Below are 17,577 nucleotides of genomic sequence, written 5' to 3'. Positions count from 1 at the left end.
GTACAGGTTTATACAAAATAAAAAGATTAATATATGGATATTGCTTTAACCCATCCCATGTCAAGGATATACAGCATCCTACCAAACAGGTAGGATGCTGTATATCACTATCAGTTAATGACTTGGCAAACATTCAGATAAGGGTTTAGAAACACATTAACCACCCACCTATGCAAAACTACTCAAAGGTGAGTGGCTGCAACGATCTGTGACAATTGAAGAGCACAATTAAACATGAAGATAGATTTTGTTATAGAGCTCTGTCTTTTATCTCTCATGGAGCTTTTGAAAATGTTCATCTAACTGTCTCCAATTGTCTGTAAGAACACTGCTGTAGTTGATCACAGATTATACTCAAGCATAATTTGCAGTATTTTAAAAATACCTCAGAAGTTAACAAACAGCAGTAACCATGAGCCAATTTTAATGATCAATTTACATAGAACACACAGGTCTGTAGCTGTACTTTTCAGTTATCTATTTCTCTATCTGTCTTGATGTTGTGCTGACTCAAAGCAGACCTGTGAAAGAGGTGGTGGGAAGACAAAACAAAAACCTTCTGTATATTAGGTTTAGAGGATTGATGCATCTTCATGGGATAGATTCATATTGTATGCCAACTTGATTCTTCTCTTTCCAACATTTTTCTCACTGTGGGAACACATCAGAAAGAAATAAAAGGGAACCTATCCTAAAACAAAGCTTCAGTTTTTGCAGTTACTGTTTGTGATTTTTTTGGTTTCTTTTTGGTCTCAAAACCACAAATTATTGCAAGGTTGAGTTTTCCTGATTTTGAATCCAGATGCTGTAGAGCACAAGAAGCCTGAAAGCTTGTGTAAAGAGGTGATACTTAACCTTGTATAAGAGAGTGAAAACATTTGTATGTTCCTTATTTCCCACCTGCTTCTATGCAATGGTGGAAGACCTGTGTTTGGACTGCATGGAACATGCAACTCTCTACCACCCATAGCTTGGAGCAGTATCTATTCAAAACTATTGCAGGACACAATAAAATGCAAGTCTCTGGATACTTCAAGGACCAGGGATAAATACAGGGGGACAGGGGGAAGGGACTAACAATTTTCATCAGAATATTTATCCTTTGAGTGGAATAAACATTTTGTATCCCTGGGAAAATGAGATGCTAGGTGTTCACTTGACTCAATTATGTTTGTTTACTCACAGACAGACAATCTTTGGTCTTTGAATTCCTTTGCTTTCCAAGCTACTTCTTGCCAGCTGATCTACAACTATTGACTAAGGGAAGATTCCTATCCCATTTCAGCTGTGAAGTAAAATGATGTAGTTAATTATCTCCTGTACACTTTCTCCCATCTCTGGTCTCTGACACCCACATAAAATTCTACTATGCCTATCAAATGTTTCAGTCATAGAAGTTAATTTATAATGATGCACATGACTTGTGCTTAGTTGATTTCTATTCATTCATTTATCTTTGCTCAAAAAAAGCTTCCTGGTTTTTGTTGGGTTTTTTTTTTCATTTTTTTGAAATGGAAACATGGAAATACAGCATCAAGGTTTTCAAAACATTTTTTCATGACTGAACACAGTTCGACTTGAACACAGTTTTTTTTGCATGTGAACATATAAGTTATATGCATCTGGTTTCTCCCTCTGGCTAATAGACACCCCAAACTCCATGTTAATAATTTCACTGATTATTCACCGTCATTCCAAGGATTTAAGGTTTTCATGATAATTTTTCAGAATCTAATCAGATCTACATTAGTATTAGTGTCTTTCTTTTAAATTATATTTTAAAAAGAATGACATCTTAACAATAACAATAAAAAGTTAAAAAGTCTATCATGTTATGTTTGTTTAATCCTTATAAATTTCTATAATGTCATCTTCAAAATGCACTTTCTGTACCAACAGGGTACAGACCCATAGCAACAATGACCATGGGAACAAAATCAGATCTACCAGCATATAAAATTGAACCACACTCTACTGAGTGAACTATCACAAATTATTTAAGCATTAATCATCATTAAATAAAGTATTATTAAAAAGCATTTAACCATAGTTTACCACAATCATTAGTAAGCTGGTATTTATGAAAATAATGTTCAGTTATTTTCAAAAGCAATCAGAACCCCAGTACATTCTTGCCATTTGAATCTGCCAAGGTCAGGCTCTGGTTTAATATGTATAAATAATCCAATTAAGTCCTGAAAAGGACTTGTGAATCTACTGTATATGGAACATTAGCTGCCTTAAAGTTATGAAGTAGGTAATGAGAAAGCTGTCAAATATGGGGAAAAAAAGATCCCTTTAAAACATTCTTGCATGTGGAGCAAGCAAAGTGACAGAAAGTAGTGGAGAAAGAACAGAACTTAGAGATCCAAAGTTTAGTATAATTTTAATTAGCTGTAAAGGAAAACTATTGATGTGGTACTGTTCATAAAACCTTACAGACTTTTTCCTCCAAAAGATAAGCTAAATTAAGAATGTTTTTGAAACTTCGTATTAACACAGCACAGATGTTGCTATGGCCTGAATTTATGGGTAACAGCAACTGCTGCTGTCCTCCCCATCAAGGCTGGTTTGAGGAAAGCCTTCAGCAGGGAAAAGAGCAACAGGAGATTTGCTAATTAGAAGAAGTAATAGAAAACGACTTTTTTTATTAAAGCAGAATGGCACACATGAGAGTATAGAACAAAGGCAGATGAAGAAAGGAGGCAGAAAATGGAAGAAAGAGTTGAAAAATTACAATGAAGCATAAAATAGACAGAGGCAGCAGTATAACCTGCTTCACAGCAAGACACCAAGAACAGCAGTGAACAGGCAACCTGGGAAAGTTTCTATCTGTTCCTCTGCGTGTGTGGTCCCCAACTGCTTGTGATGCTGGGAGAAAGTAGAGTATAATAAAAAAGAGCTGGAAGGCATTAGCTGATAGAAATCTCATATTCTTATATTTTCCAGTGATAAATAGAACATTTCACTGTAGTGAGGACAGGAGGTGTGAGGTAATGTAGCAGCATTCTAACATATGTTATAGTATTGCTCATATATCTGAGCTTTGGCAAACCCTAGGAGACAATCTATAAAAAAACCTATCAGCTTGTGCATAACACTACATGGGGCTCATAATGAGAAAAATGAACAAGGGTGGTAGAAGTAAAATGCCTACAACCAGCAAAAGTAAAAATATATGGGTACTTCCATAGTGCTAGCTTATCAGTGAAAGACCAAAATCCTGTGTCGGCAGATGAAGACAAATAACAAATTTTAAACTGAATATTTTCAGTTTATTTCTTACACTCATTTATCTGGCCATGACCACTACCCTCTCTCCATGGGATATATGTTTTTCAGCTGCTTGTACAACTCCACATACCCTAGACTGAGACCGTAAAGATAAACTCTTAGAGCATTTCCAGAACCTTTTACTTTTAGTTAGAGCTTTAGCCCTAACTACATGCATTCGGCATCGTCATATAAAATCTCTTGGAGCTGCGGCGACTTGGCACTTGATGGAGCTCACAGGCGAATTGACTCCCTCTGCTGGAGAAAAAAATATTCTGCAATAAGGAGCTCTGTGAGAAGCCAGCTCCTCACAAGAAATACGGGTTATCAGGTAATGAATGATCTGCTGTTGTTTTACAGCAGCAGTCCTTCCTCACTGTTTAATTGTGTGTTAATAATATAGTAATATATATTCCAATGATTGGGTACCCCACTACTCCAGGTAAGAATTTCCTGACTCTCAGATTCTGAAGGACCTCATACACCTTATCTAACTGAGCACACTTCATATCTATCTAATCTATCTATCTATCTATCTATCTATCTATCCATCCATCCATCCATCCATCCATCCATCCATCCATCCATCATCTTTAAAATGTCTGCATATATATATGATCAATGTATAAAATTTATAAATTGAAATTTTGATATACATTACAATTTCTTCTACTAAAAGTCTCTGATTAGCTCCAACTTTGACTGATTCTTCTTGGATATTGCAGACTCAAAAACAGAAACTTAGAATAATACAGATTGGCCCACAAATCCTCATTGATCATAAAATGTATTGCTTTGCTATAAAAGCATTCAATTTATGTTAGTCCAGTCTGAAACTGTCTTTTATTCAAATCCAATTCCCAAATAGTTCTACTTATGATTAAACTGCTTCTGAAAGAAGCTGTGTGAACTGTACTCTGACTTGGTGGAAATTACTGAAATCAGCTAGTAAATAATGTAATAAGTCACTTTGAAACCTAATAATACAGTCCCTGGAGAAAAGGGTAAGGTCCTAATTCTTGCAACAGTAACAAAGAAAATAGGCGGGACTCCAGGAGTCACTGCCTGCTGCATTATCGGAGGACCACGTTTTCAGTAGAACTGGGAAGACACACTGTATACCCTGGGACAGCGTGACTGTTTTAAAGTACATAAAATTTATTTACTGTGATCCTACAAATGTTATGCAGGGAACTGGTGAAAGCAGCTTACCCACATGAGCATTTTTATTGATACACCTTTCCCTTCTGACATACCCAACAAGGGTCTCAGCTAGCTGTGCGTTCCAATACTTCAGTAGAAGAGAAAATCTTTTCCACTTTCATTCTTAGTGACATCTGTAGAATCTTTCCTTCCAGAAGATAGAAACGTTAGAGTTTATTATCCCAAAGACAGGAACAATGACATCAAGGGTAGAAGAAGAAGACTACATACCACTCATAATTCTCACTGAAATATTTCACAACACAAAATAACAGCACAAAATGCATTAGCACGTAGCCAAATTTCTAAAATGCACACCAGTTCTGGATCACTGTATACAATTCTTTTATGCTTCCTCTGTGTCCTTTCAAATCTTATGGGTAAGCATTTTTGGTATCTCACCAGCATTATTTGCTGCTGTCAGGTTACAGCAAGGAAATCTCAGGTCTACTTTTCCTCAAAGACAAATTCCCTCACTCTGGGAAATAGGGCTCTAACTTTAAAGTAATGCGTAAGAATATTTTTTGCTTCCTATTCCACTGAAGTTTCATGTTTCATATGGACCTGGAGTTTAGTGAAACTCTGTACCTTCCAGCTTCTTCAGAAAAAGTCCTTTAACTAGGATTTCCCAGCAGCTAACTAAAAGGCTCAGGCTTACCATAAGGGAAGACTAAATTAAAATCAAAACCTTCTCTCTTCTGCCAGGAGAGATGCAGGCACTCAGTCACTCATTGTCACTAGTTAGCTCTGGTGGATGGTACAGAGAATCACTCTAGACACCTCATTTAGGAACACACTTTGCAAGCTCCCCCTATCCAGGTATATAGGTAAATTTCTTTTGGGCTTTGTTTATGTGTAGCAGAAGATAATAATTTCCTTATTTTGGAAGAGAAGAGTTAAGACTAAAACAGTACAGCAGAAGCATCATTTCACTGTTTCTGTAAAGGATGGCAGAAGATACAGGCTCTATGAACATTCATTCATTCATTCATTCATTCATTCATTCATTCATTCATTCATTCATATCCTGCTCCTTCATAATCTCTAGGAGATTTAACCACATCTTTAAAATTTATCTTCTGGCAAAATTGTCCAAATCTGAAAGAGTCAAAATAATAAAGCAACAATTCTACCAAGGCTGCAGTTTATAATTTTTAAATAAATGTTTAATGATTTTTTAAAAAGAAGATCATATGCACTATTGCTTCTTGAAAAACATAACTGACATGTTACACTGTATGTTTGTGTTTCTGTTCAGGTTGAATAACACAATTTTCAAATACTTAAACAGAGTAAGTATAATTCTTCACCATGCATTTCCATCGAAGTCAGTGGTAGGACCAACTTGGCCTCGCAGTTTGGTAGTCATTGCAGTGATGGTGATGATGCTAAGTGCATCACAGTAGTGTATAAGAAGCTTGAGGTCAGGATAAATTAGAAAATACTAATTTTTTGTTTGACAAAGTAGGATGACACAGTTTCCCTTATACCTTTTTTTTTCTATTTGAACTAGAATTTAATTTTGCTTTGCTGGCCATAAGAATGGAAGGCCATTTGTATAAGGTAATTGCCGTCAGCAGACTATGAATGTTCAACTATTCCAGAGAAGCAGCTACTGCATATAGGCAAAGCAGCTCAACAGTGCACTCACAAAATGTCTAAACAGAGAATTTAGCATACATTAATGTCATTTGTAATACTCAGCATGTGCTGTGGAAATGGCCCCTGAAATTTAATGTGAACAAGATGCATCAAGTTGAGTATACATAAACAAGCCATGTATAAAGTGCTTATTCATGCATTCTGCCTGGGAATTCTCAAGCAAAGTACGGTAGCCATAATAATGGTTCCTATTAAGATTGTATTCTAGGTTAATAGCTCTGAAAAGAATTTTATTGACTAGTATGACTAGTACTGAGACACTGTGAATTATGCTCTCCTAACATTAATTTTTTTGAACACTCAAAAATTCACCTAAATTTACTCCTAAACTGAAAATCTCAGCCAAGCAATTTTTTCCTTTGTGCATTTAGAGTATTGTTACATGAACTTATGCTTGAAAGGAATAAAAAATGTTTTACAAGTATCTAGGCTTTTATGGTTTTCCAGTGAGCTCCACTAAACACACAGTGAAACATCCACTCTTGAATGCTTTACAAATGCTCCATTAATGCTGGCGCCCCTGGACACACCAAGAATGAAATGAAGGTTGAATGTTGTGAATCACCATTTCCCCCATCACTGATGAAGAAATGAACTGTTGTGAGCAACTACAAAACAGGCACAGCCTTGGAACAGAAAGTTGCTGAACTATGTGCTAAAAAGATTTGCTGCCACCTACAGACATGAGTAACTAGTGCACTGGCAGCAATTTAAAAAGAACCCCAAAATTACAAACCTAATAAACACCCAGTGAAGATATTAGGCAAAAAACTGATTATTTATGTATGTGGAGCTACTGCAAAACAGTGGGGGTACTGTGAGAAGCTTCCAGTTGTTTTTTCTGGGTGTTTGTTTGGCTCTTTGTTTTCTTGTTTTTTTTTCTCATAAAAAGTATAGCCACACAGAGAAACACCAGCTTCCTTCATTCTCCAGAATGCCTTGAGAGTTAAGAGTTACAAATCCAGTGTCTAGTATTGCCTAAAGATAAGTAGATAGAAAGAGAAAATACTACCATTTTCCTTGTATTTAAACTATGAAGCGCTGATTTTTCCCATAGTTAACTTCTCAGTTAAAACTGTCTTAAATAACTTCTCTCATACAGAGTTGTTAGCAAACCCATGAAATTTTCAATTACATTGTGAATTTCTAATCATATGTATAGTGTCCATATGTTTGTATGTGGGTACAGCTGTACATACATCATCTACACAGAGTTTTCTTTGACATTTTGGCTACCTAATCAGGCTAGTTCACAACAGGCCAACATATCACAGCAAAGGTAACTGTACAAGGAATTTCTTTCAGCTGTTCAGAACAGCTAGCACAGTAGTTCAGTTCTCCCTTGTCAAATACTCTCTTTTCACTCTGACTTAAAACCACTTTCCTTTATCTGATGGCTGCTGCCAAACTGTCTTTACTTCCTCTCCGAACTAACTCACTACCTAAGCAGTTACCCTGCTAAAATCCTCTTTCAAAAATGATGTTCTAAACTTTCAAAATCATTGCACAGCAAAAAGCAAAGGCATTAGGAGACCCATGTGTTTCATGTATTGAGGATGAATATCAAAATTACTTAAAACCATGCAAACTGTACCTCTGTAATTAGAATTATTACATTTACACACCATATGGAACTGTTCTCAAGAATTATTTTTCAGAGATCAGAATTACATATAAAAGTTAATATGCAGTGTATTTTAACCAAAAAACAGGTCACAGACAGAAAAGCCTGTGGGCCCAAAACAGAAGATAACTTTCAAAATCCTTCAGAAGTTTGAACTGGAAACAGCATTCCACACATGGGACTGTCTTCTCACATTGCTTTACCATCCAACAGTTTTCATTAAATGTTTTCAGACAGTATGTAATTTCACTTGAATTCCCAGAAGAGGATATGAATATTGGATTAATTTTAAGTGTCACATGTTGAAACTCTACGTTTTCCAAAAATGTTTACACTGAAGAAGGTCTGTTGAGACCTTGAAAGTGAAGGCCATGAAAGTGAAGAAAAGGAAAGCAAACATGTACTTACTCTACATTTTGAGACTTCAGCCTTTTTTCTTACCTGAGTACCCAAACAAGCAGCCATCATATGAGTGAGAAGTTTAGCTGCAAACATGGCACATCTGGTGCAGAAAAGGTGGGAGATGATAGCCAAAGCGAAACCTATACAGAAATGACAAAGATAAAAGAAAAAAAAAAAGTTAGAGTTAAGTTCAGGCTTAAAAATTGTTCTATATTATCCAGAAGAAGTTTCTTGAAGTGCAGATTACCTAAAAAAGACCAAACAAACAAGCCTTACAGAGAGATTATGTTCATTCTGGTTCACAGTGGGATCACTTATGAGTTTATTTCAAGTACTGACATGTATTTAATGTTCCCATGGGTCTGGAAGCTAAAACAACTTCAAAATGTAAACAAGCAATTTTTGAAAACTGCTTTTTGGTGCCACTTTCTGTGTGATATGGGTGATTATCATAACAATTATATACAAAGCAAAGGCAGTGTTCAGTGTTCATATTAATGCATCCAAAAAACGTTTTTAGAAACAGTTACATAAAAAATGCCTCCTGTTGTAGCACTATTTTAGCAGTGCTAAATGTCAGTCTCCCATTTAATCTGTGTTGAGCATAGACATTTGTTATAGCAGTAGTTAGGAGGAATGACACCACTTTTCATTTCACTAATTAATTATAAACATGAACAGAACAAATATGGAAAAGGTCCCTTTCCTACCAATAATAGCTCCTGGGAAAAGGACTCTAGGAAATTTCAGCCACCAAGGAAAACAGTGCTAAATCTCAGAGTTAGAGTTAATTGCGCATTTCCACACCCCAGTCTTGGGGTCAGTTTATGATGCTTCTGTCCTCAGTCGTCTGCTCTGTTGGTGTTGAATATTGCAGAGTTCTGCATCTTTAAGACAGGTTCCAGGAGTGAAGGGGGACAGAAGAGGTGCAGAGTTTGTTATCAGAGACTGCTCTTGCTCCTATGCATCTTTCACACAGACTGTGTTGTCTGCAGTGGACAGCAGGAGAGAGCTCTCATTTGCTTTGGTTGTTTTTTTCTGGCTAGCTAAGGCAAAGTTCCCTGGACTGTGGATTTTCTTTCCTTTTTCTTGGAATTGTTGGAACCTGCTCTGGACTGAAAACCCAGGGGAGCACCGGGAGCTTGCACCTGTGTCCCACCAAGCCTGGCCTGGGCTGTGACATTTCCCAGCACCAGAGGGACTGAGAACAGCCTGAGCGAGCCGGGCTGCAACCCACGAGAGGGACTCTTCTGGATTTGTCATCTCTTTGGAGGGGCAAGAGGTTTTGCTGTTTAGTATTGTTCATTTTTGTGCTGGGAAGAGCATTGCCTGTTAAATTAACACAGGGGGTTTTTCATTTCTCTCTGAGAAAATATTTTCCCCCCAGCCATTTGGGGAAGGGACTGCTTGTATCTGTTTCCTAGAGGGACCCCATTCAGAGGTTTCCTCCCAAATTTGCCCTTTACTAGGACAATGACCTATGACTATAGTAATTAACTAGTTTTGAACAATGATCTCCATCGTTATTGATTCCAATTCAGCAAAAATGTTTTCTTGGCTTTTGCATATTTTTTTTTCTTCAGTTCCTATAGCATTTTGCATTGTACAGCATGTTGTTTCATCAACTGTTGGGGGTTGGTTCTTTCCCTTTTCTCTCTATGGAATTTTCCCCATTGTCATGCTAAGATACCTGTTGACTGGGCCCAGGTGGCAAGGGGCAGGAGAGAGAGAAAGGAGGGAAATCCCACGAGATTCAAACATCCAGAAGAGCAGACAGAAGGCTCTGGCTCTCCCCATTTCCCCCGCGGAGTTCGGACGAGAAGGACGATCGGTGCCTCAGCCCCATCCCTGCCATCCCAGTGCCAGGAGCCATCCTCACTGCTGTCAGACCCTGCCCTGCTGCCTTCTCACTGTAACCTGCCACCATCCAGCACTCTGCTGAGCACTGGGACCCACACCGTGAGCGGAGGGCTCTCTCCATCTCTCTCTCTCCCCCTGGGACAGCTCTGCCATCACCCCCAGCCCTCCTGCAGCTCTGTGGGACCCGCCCGCCCCCAGCACCGGGAACTGCAGCTCAGGGAAAAGGTGCCTGCAGCCAAAAAACACTGGGACTGAGTTACTGTTCTGTTTGTGGGTAATTTCATAGCTGTTGTTGTTCTTGTTTGTCTTGTTAGATATACTAGTAAAGAACTGTTATTCCTACCCCCATATCTTAGCCTGAGAGCTCCCTTAATTCCAAAATTATAATAATTTGTAGGGAGGAGGGATCGCACTTTTCATTTCAAAGGGAGGCTTCTGCCTTTCTTAGTAAATACCTGTCTCTCAAACTAGAACATTAACTTACTTGTTTTCTCTCTGTAATGCAGTAATTGTATTTTAAAATCTGCTTATTTTTATGTGCTAAAATATCCTTTTTTATTGTTAAATATGAACATCAATTTGTGTGGAGCAGGTAAAAAACAGAGAGGTTTTTTACCTCTTTCTCTATCTTAATTTTCTTTGCATGACATTTTAAAAAAAATAAGGAGCCTAGATTTAATCTGTTAGGGCAGTTTGCTTGGAAGCAATAAATAAATAATTTACCTGCTTGCACAATTTTTGTTATTCATATAGTGATGATCTAATACAGAAGTCATAAACCTCACAAGGAGTACACCCAGACCCCACTTAAGGGGGTTAAAATTAGTCAATAATTCAATTTAGCATGTTTTCTAAATAAGACCATTACTTTCAGTGCCTGTAAATGCATGAGTTCATTTTCAACCAAAAAAAAAAATCTATGGTTCTAAGCAAAATTTACTTTCCTTTGTGATTGCTGTAACATAGTAGTAAACCAACTGCAATGTGAAAGGCTCCTTCAGAAGCCAAGTTGAGTTTAGAACTTAAATCCCCTGCTTCCTGCCTGGTATTTTGGGATTTAGGCTGTTGAGGCTGCTAATGAAGAGAATCATGTTCCTTACAGGTTAAACCCTTAGGTTTTTTCCCCAAGATCTTGGGCAGCAGTTAGGCAGAAGAATGTAATGGAATCTACCTCCCCTGAGTTATCACTTCTGAGTGTAAATTCCAGATAAAATTGTCTAAGAAATGTGACAAAGAGGATGACTGTACTGCTGCTAGCAACACAGATGAATTCAGAATTTTTAAGTTTCTTCCCCCAAATGAATGACATATTACCTCTTTTCAATAAAGCATCTCAAGGAAACAGCCAATCAGGGGTGTGCCAGGACCATGGGTAGGAGATTTAAATGGCTCTAGGGAACTTATTGACCCAGACTGGACAAACAGGGGCATGGCACAGCAGTTTGCACACCAGTTTGCACAGCAGGGGTGCAGCTGCTCTCCTGGCTCCTGGTGGTGGATTGTATGTTAGATGGGTGTGTTTTGGTTAGTTTTTTTGGTTATTTTTCCAACGACTTAACTAGATCCAGCAATGGTTTACAAATAGTCAAAAGCCATTGCTGCTGCTGCCAGCAAAAGTGTGCTAAGCCAAACAGAACCCCCCAAGAAAGACACAGTGGTCCAGACTCCGGGCTGCAGGGAGTGTCTGAGCCTGGGGGCAGTACCAGAGGACAGTGCAAAAGGCACCTGTGAGTGGTTTGAGCAGGTGAATGATCTGCTCTCTCTGGTGGCAGGGCTTAAGCAAGAAGTGGAAAGGCTATGGAGTATTAGGGAGGGCAAAAGAAAAATTGATTTGTGGAATTACAGCCTTGCAACCCTGAGAGAAGCTTGGCAGGAGTCAGAGGAGCCCTGTCCCTCTTACCATCAGACAAAAGGAGGAGACCTAGCAGATGGGGGGAATGGAAATGGATTCCTACTCAGAGAGTAGCAAAATTCAATGCTGACCCCCATCACCTTCCCAGGAGCCCTCACAGAACAGATATGAGGCCCTGGGTCCAGAGGCTCAGGCAGATGATGGTAAACAAAAAAAAGCTGTCTGGAGAGTCTCCCAGGTGCACTTCATCTGTCAGACAGATCACAACCTCACGAAATTAAGAATAAAAGAAGGGTAGTTGTAGTAGGTCACTCCCTTCCGAGGGGAACTGAGGGCCGGGTATGTCAGACCCATCCTATAGGGAAGTCTGCTGCCTTCCTGGGGCCCAGGTATGGGATATCAGCAGGAGACTCCCTCAACTAATTCAGACCTTTGATTATTACTCACTGCTGCTTGTCCAGGTTGGCAGTGATAAGGTTGACAGGAAGGGTACCAGGGTCATTTAAAAGGATATCAGAGCTCTGGATTGATTGGTTGATGGGGCAGGAGAACAGGTGTGGTTCTGTGGTTCTGCTCAGTTCCTTCAGGAGGAAGGATGACTGATAAAAGGAATAGGAGAACCCATATTATCAATGAATGGCTTAAGGATTGGTGCCATCAGAGGAATTCAGGTTTTTCTACCATGGGCAGTTTTTACAGCACCAGGCCTGCTTGAGACAGATGGGCTCCATCTCTCTAACAAGAGCAAAAGGATTCTAGCCCATGGGTCAGCAGGGCTGATTGAGAGGGCTTTAAACTTGGTTTGAAGGGGGATGGGGATGAACCAAGGCACTCTAGGGATGAGCCCAAGTGTGGTAAGCCAGAGTCAGGGGTGAAATCAGCAGCCCAGCTGAAGTGCATGCACACTGTGCACACAGTGTGGGTAACAAATGAGAAGCTGGAAGCCATGGCACAGCAGGAAAAGAATTATCTTGTCACCATCACAGAAACCTGGTGGGATGGCTCACAGGATTGAAGCACTGCAGAGGAAGGCTACAAGCTCTTCACAAGAAACAGCAGAGGGAGAAGAGGTTTTGGGGTGGCTCTGTAAGGGAGGCTCTGGACACTGTGGAACTCAAGATTAATGTCAATAAGATCAAGTGCCATGGCTAGGAATCAGGGAAAGGACAAGAAGGCTGACATCCTGGTGGGAGCCTCCCACAGACCAACCAACCAGGATAAAGAGATGGATAAATTGTTGTATAAGCAGCTGGATGTTGTTTCAAGATAGCCAGTGCTTTTTCTTGTAGGAGATTTATCCTGCTGGGAACTCAACATAGTGTAAGAGGCAGTCTAGGAGGCTCTTGGAGTGTATGGAGGAGAGCTTTTTGTCACAACAAATGTGTCAGGGGTGGGGCTCTGTTAGATCTGCTGTTTGCAGAGAGGAGTTGGTGGTGGTCAGAGGCCATCTGGGACACAGTGACCATTAAATAATAGCATTCTCAATATTCAGTGAAACAAGCATACTGAAACTTCAATAAAACTTCTAAACTAGACTTCTACAGGGTGGAATTCAGGATGCTGTTTTAGAGAGTAACCTGGGAAACAGCCCTCAAAAGCAAAAGGATCCAGGAAAGTGGACATAATCCAGGAAAGCACAGGAGCAGGTTTGTCCTTGTGTGCCATAATATGAGCCATCCAGGGATTGGAATGGGCTGCCTAAGGAGGTGGTGGAGTCAGCACCCTTAGAGGTGTTTAAGAAAAGACTGGATGTGGAACTCAGTGCTATCGTCTAGTTAGCAGGGTGGTGTTAGGTCATAGGTTGGACTTGATGACCTCAAAAATTGTTTCCAACCTAGTTATTCTGTGATACTTCTAAGCTTGACATTTTTTTCCAGTGGTAAAATTTGTCAGTGTGCAAATACCAGACAAGATGGCACTTTCAATAATGCGAAGTTAGTTAACATTCATTCAATATTCTACTAAATTAAAAGATGGTCATCAGCTACCAAAAATGTTAATAATCAATCAGTTTTACGATCAGTTGTTATTATTGAGAGAACTGTTAAATGAACTGACCTGAAATGCAGATGAATCCAGAAGAAAAAAAAGCCTCGTTGTATGAAGACAAGTTATCTGTTTGGGCATAAACTGCATAAATGGACATATGAGAACAGGAGCATTCCACATAATCTGATGTGTCATCAACCACTTTGCAGAACCCGCTATCAGACAGCCAGCTGCAAAACAACAGTTTCACAAAGTTGGAAATGGACTTGTGTAATTTACATGGTAAGCAGACTTAAATTTTTTTGTTGTATTCCTGGAAAAACTTCCTTAAACTATTGCAGATGTGTTTTCTGTAATCTTTCATGTGTGCTGCCCAGAATAGCACATTTAAATGAGATTGAAATGTTGTTTATAGCTTTATGTGTTTTGTTGGTTTTTTAAATCTTTGTAAATTTATTACAATCAACTTTTTTTTTTTTTTTCACTAGAGATTTTTGGTGGCGATGTTTTTAAAATTTTGGTTAGATTTCTAGTCTGTCTGATTTTTCAAATAGTTTGTTACTTAATTTTGTTCAATACCTTACCCTGTTATGGATAACATTTTATATTGCTCTTTTTTGTTTTGAAATTAAAATTCAGGTGGGCTTTTTTTGTTTCATTTTGTTTTTTCAGCATTGCTGAAGTGGTTTGGGAAAAGGACAAGGCATACCACACATGATATCCTACACCATTTCTACTGGAAATGGTGCATAGATAAAAGAAGAGCATAAAGGTAAACTGCGGTGCATCTCCTCCTGAAGAGAAATAGTTTGTATCAACAGCAGGCTGATATCATCCATTTGGTGTAATGAAATTGAATCTAAACCAAACAGACTTCAACAGGATACAGAACATAATTATCTCCAAATCGTTAACACATTCATTGATGCATTTCTGGGATTTATGACCTGCCACTGTAACCTAATGCATCATTATACAATCTAAATGGTCTTTCAAAAAAAGAGGGCAGAAGTCTGAGAAATACCTGAGCTGGAATAACTACTCATTTTAATATAAGAAAAATTTTATGTATTTATTTTCTGGTGAAACAGACAGAAAAATTAAGGAAAAAAGACATGAAAGGGATCCATTTTATACTTGCAAATGATTTGAGTTATCGCATTTTACAGAAATTCATGGATTCATGGCAGAAAACGGAAAACTAAACACAATAATAAAATAACCTTTCAGCAGCTTGATTCCAGAGGAGACATAGAGACTTTTGCGGAACAATCCGACTTCCTTCAGCATAAACACGATAAATTACTTCATTGTTATCTTTCAAGGGTTGTGAACTCTGACCCTTCAAGCTCATTGAAAAAACCTGAAACAATAAGTACAATGTAAAGATATATTTAATATTAAGATTCTACACAGTGGTCATTTTTATCAGAGACAGCCATAAAAATGATCACATTATTTTAAATATATTTATTATGTTCTCAGCAATATCTAAATTTAAAAAATTCTTGAAAAAAAAATTGCATTATCTTCAAACCTTGTTCCTCAGGGCAAGTTCTTTATCTCTAGTAAGGAACCATTGCTGACTGCTGTATTCTGTGAACTGTACAGATTCACAATTCTCTTCCTGAGAAGATGATAATACTACAGAGACTTCTAGGAGATGTTCAGGTACTTGAAGAGAATCCCCATCTTTTCCATTAAATCTATGTCCATTGATTTGTTGAGGAAACCAGTTGTGAGCCATTATTGCAATATATGGGCAGCTGTCAAGGATATTTTTGCCTCTGTGGAAATGGAAAAGCAATAGGACTGGTAAGCGTGACCAAACTTCATTATTCATCATGTAATGACTCTGAAAAGTATTTGTGATTTGTTAGTACTTTATTAATCCATCGTGTTTAGGCTTATGATATTTAGTTGGCACATTTCCCTTTCTGTGGAAAAAAGGGCTGAATTTTTTTACGTATTTCAGCTTCTCAATTTCCTCTCTGGGATTTGTTCCTTATGACCTGTAACTAAAACCTTTCCATAGTGAACTGGATTATCAAAACAGTCATCTTTACAACAACTTGATGTAGAACTGAGTCTAAAAATCAGGGGTGGCATTAAAATGGATGATGTTGCTTTATTTTTTTCTCAACATATGATGCAAAAAAAACTTGGAATAAAGAATTTCAACTTATAATTTCTAAACACTCAACACACATTCCACCATCAGCTATTTAATAGATCCTCAATGGGAGAAACACAGTGGTTAAAATCATCTCATAAAAAAGAATAATCTCTTTCTCAGTCACCTGTTTTCCCTGCCCATTAACCTGATGAGGGTATTATGGCCTTGGAGACAAAACTAGCAATCTGAAACTACAAGTAGCTTTAAAAGTTTTAAAATAATGTTCAAGTGAACAAAACCAAGAACATACAAATTACAAAACACCAGTAAAAATTTTGGATTGTTAGCTTTCATCTAAGACTTAGAACACAGCTCTGCATCATACAATTATATATTATTTTCTTAGCAAGAATAATGAATACTTTTCCAGGCAATATTTGAGCTAAATGTGGGTCAATACATGCCAGATCTCCTACTCATGTTCCTACATCTACCCCATACCAAAACAAGAGTTATGTGTGACACCCAATCTTACAAAGCACTATATATTGGCATTATGACACAGTGCTTTGTGAGACCATAACTCACATTCACATACGGGTAATATACTAGATACAAGACAAGTCCTTTTTCTGAAAATGTAATTTAGATTTTCTGTATTGATAATTTGTCATGCATTTACAAACCATATTATGAGTTCAAGCTTACTAACCTTTCTCCTGGTGATCCACACTTTATCCCAGTCAACAGAGAAAAAGCAAACTTCTCAGTCACCTCAGCAAGCAGGCTATATCCTTGCGTGTCCTTGCGTTTTGGGCTTGCTAGAGCACAGAGTATCTCATAGAAAAGACTTCTACTTTTATCAGTGAGTAACAATTTTTCACCTACACCTGTAACCTAATGAGAAAAGAAGAAATCAAAGAAATCTGCTTGTAATATTTCCTCACATTTAATGGTTTATTGATATTTTTGCTATGATTACAATACTCATTCTAGAAGCTCAGAATATTTTTCCCAACTCATGATCATTGCTTCCAAGGCATAAGACACAGTCTGTCAAAACTACATAAAGATATGCTTACTAGGGAATTTGATTATTCAAGAAAGGAGGTGGCATTTTTTATTCTTTGACAAACCAGAGATTGTTGAGTCCTGAAAATTTTAAAAACTATTTTCTCTGTTACCTGTCTGGCAACAATAAAAAAATGAATGGAAATTGTTATAATGCTTTGAATCTAGGTATTTAGACATTTTCTAGCTTCTGTGCATTATTCTAAGAGTCCAGAAAAGACAGAGTACCATTAAAACTAGTTCATAATTTTCATATAGCTTAGTGGAATGCTTAAACACTTACCTACCCTGATAACCCAATTCCCTAAGCTACTGGAGGGAGAAAGACTGATGCTTGGTTAAGACTAAAACAGACTTCAGCCGGCCCAGGCAGGATTTGCCTGTGTGTTGACTGCAATCTGCTGTAAAGATATGAATAGGGGTTGTGTCAGGCCTAAAATCAATGAAGGTGTGACCTAAGAGTCAAGAAAACATAATAAGCTCTATGAAACTACAGCATCAAATGGAAAATTGCTCAGTAGAAAA

The 17,577-nt window shown here is 38.1% G+C and overlaps 1 protein-coding gene across 1 annotated transcript in view; it reads right to left on the bottom strand.

The window, feature by feature from the left end:
* Positions 1–17,577, bottom strand: part of ADGRV1 (adhesion G protein-coupled receptor V1) — a 252,208-nt gene that overhangs the window by 129,200 nt on the left and 105,431 nt on the right. Inside the window, exons 80-84 of the mRNA XM_062513025.1 lie at positions 16,694–16,878; positions 15,403–15,652; positions 15,089–15,228; positions 13,935–14,095; positions 8,204–8,304 (exon numbers count right to left, since the gene is read on the bottom strand). Of these exons, the coding sequence (XP_062369009.1) occupies positions 8,204–8,304; positions 13,935–14,095; positions 15,089–15,228; positions 15,403–15,652; positions 16,694–16,878 (837 nt within the window). The remainder of the gene's footprint in view (positions 1–8,203; positions 8,305–13,934; positions 14,096–15,088; positions 15,229–15,402; positions 15,653–16,693; positions 16,879–17,577) is intronic.

The sequence above is a fragment of the Cinclus cinclus genome, chromosome Z (assembly GCF_963662255.1).
Source record: "Cinclus cinclus chromosome Z, bCinCin1.1, whole genome shotgun sequence".
NCBI lineage: Eukaryota > Metazoa > Chordata > Aves > Passeriformes > Cinclidae > Cinclus > Cinclus cinclus.
This window is presented reverse-complemented; position numbering and strand designations above follow the sequence as displayed.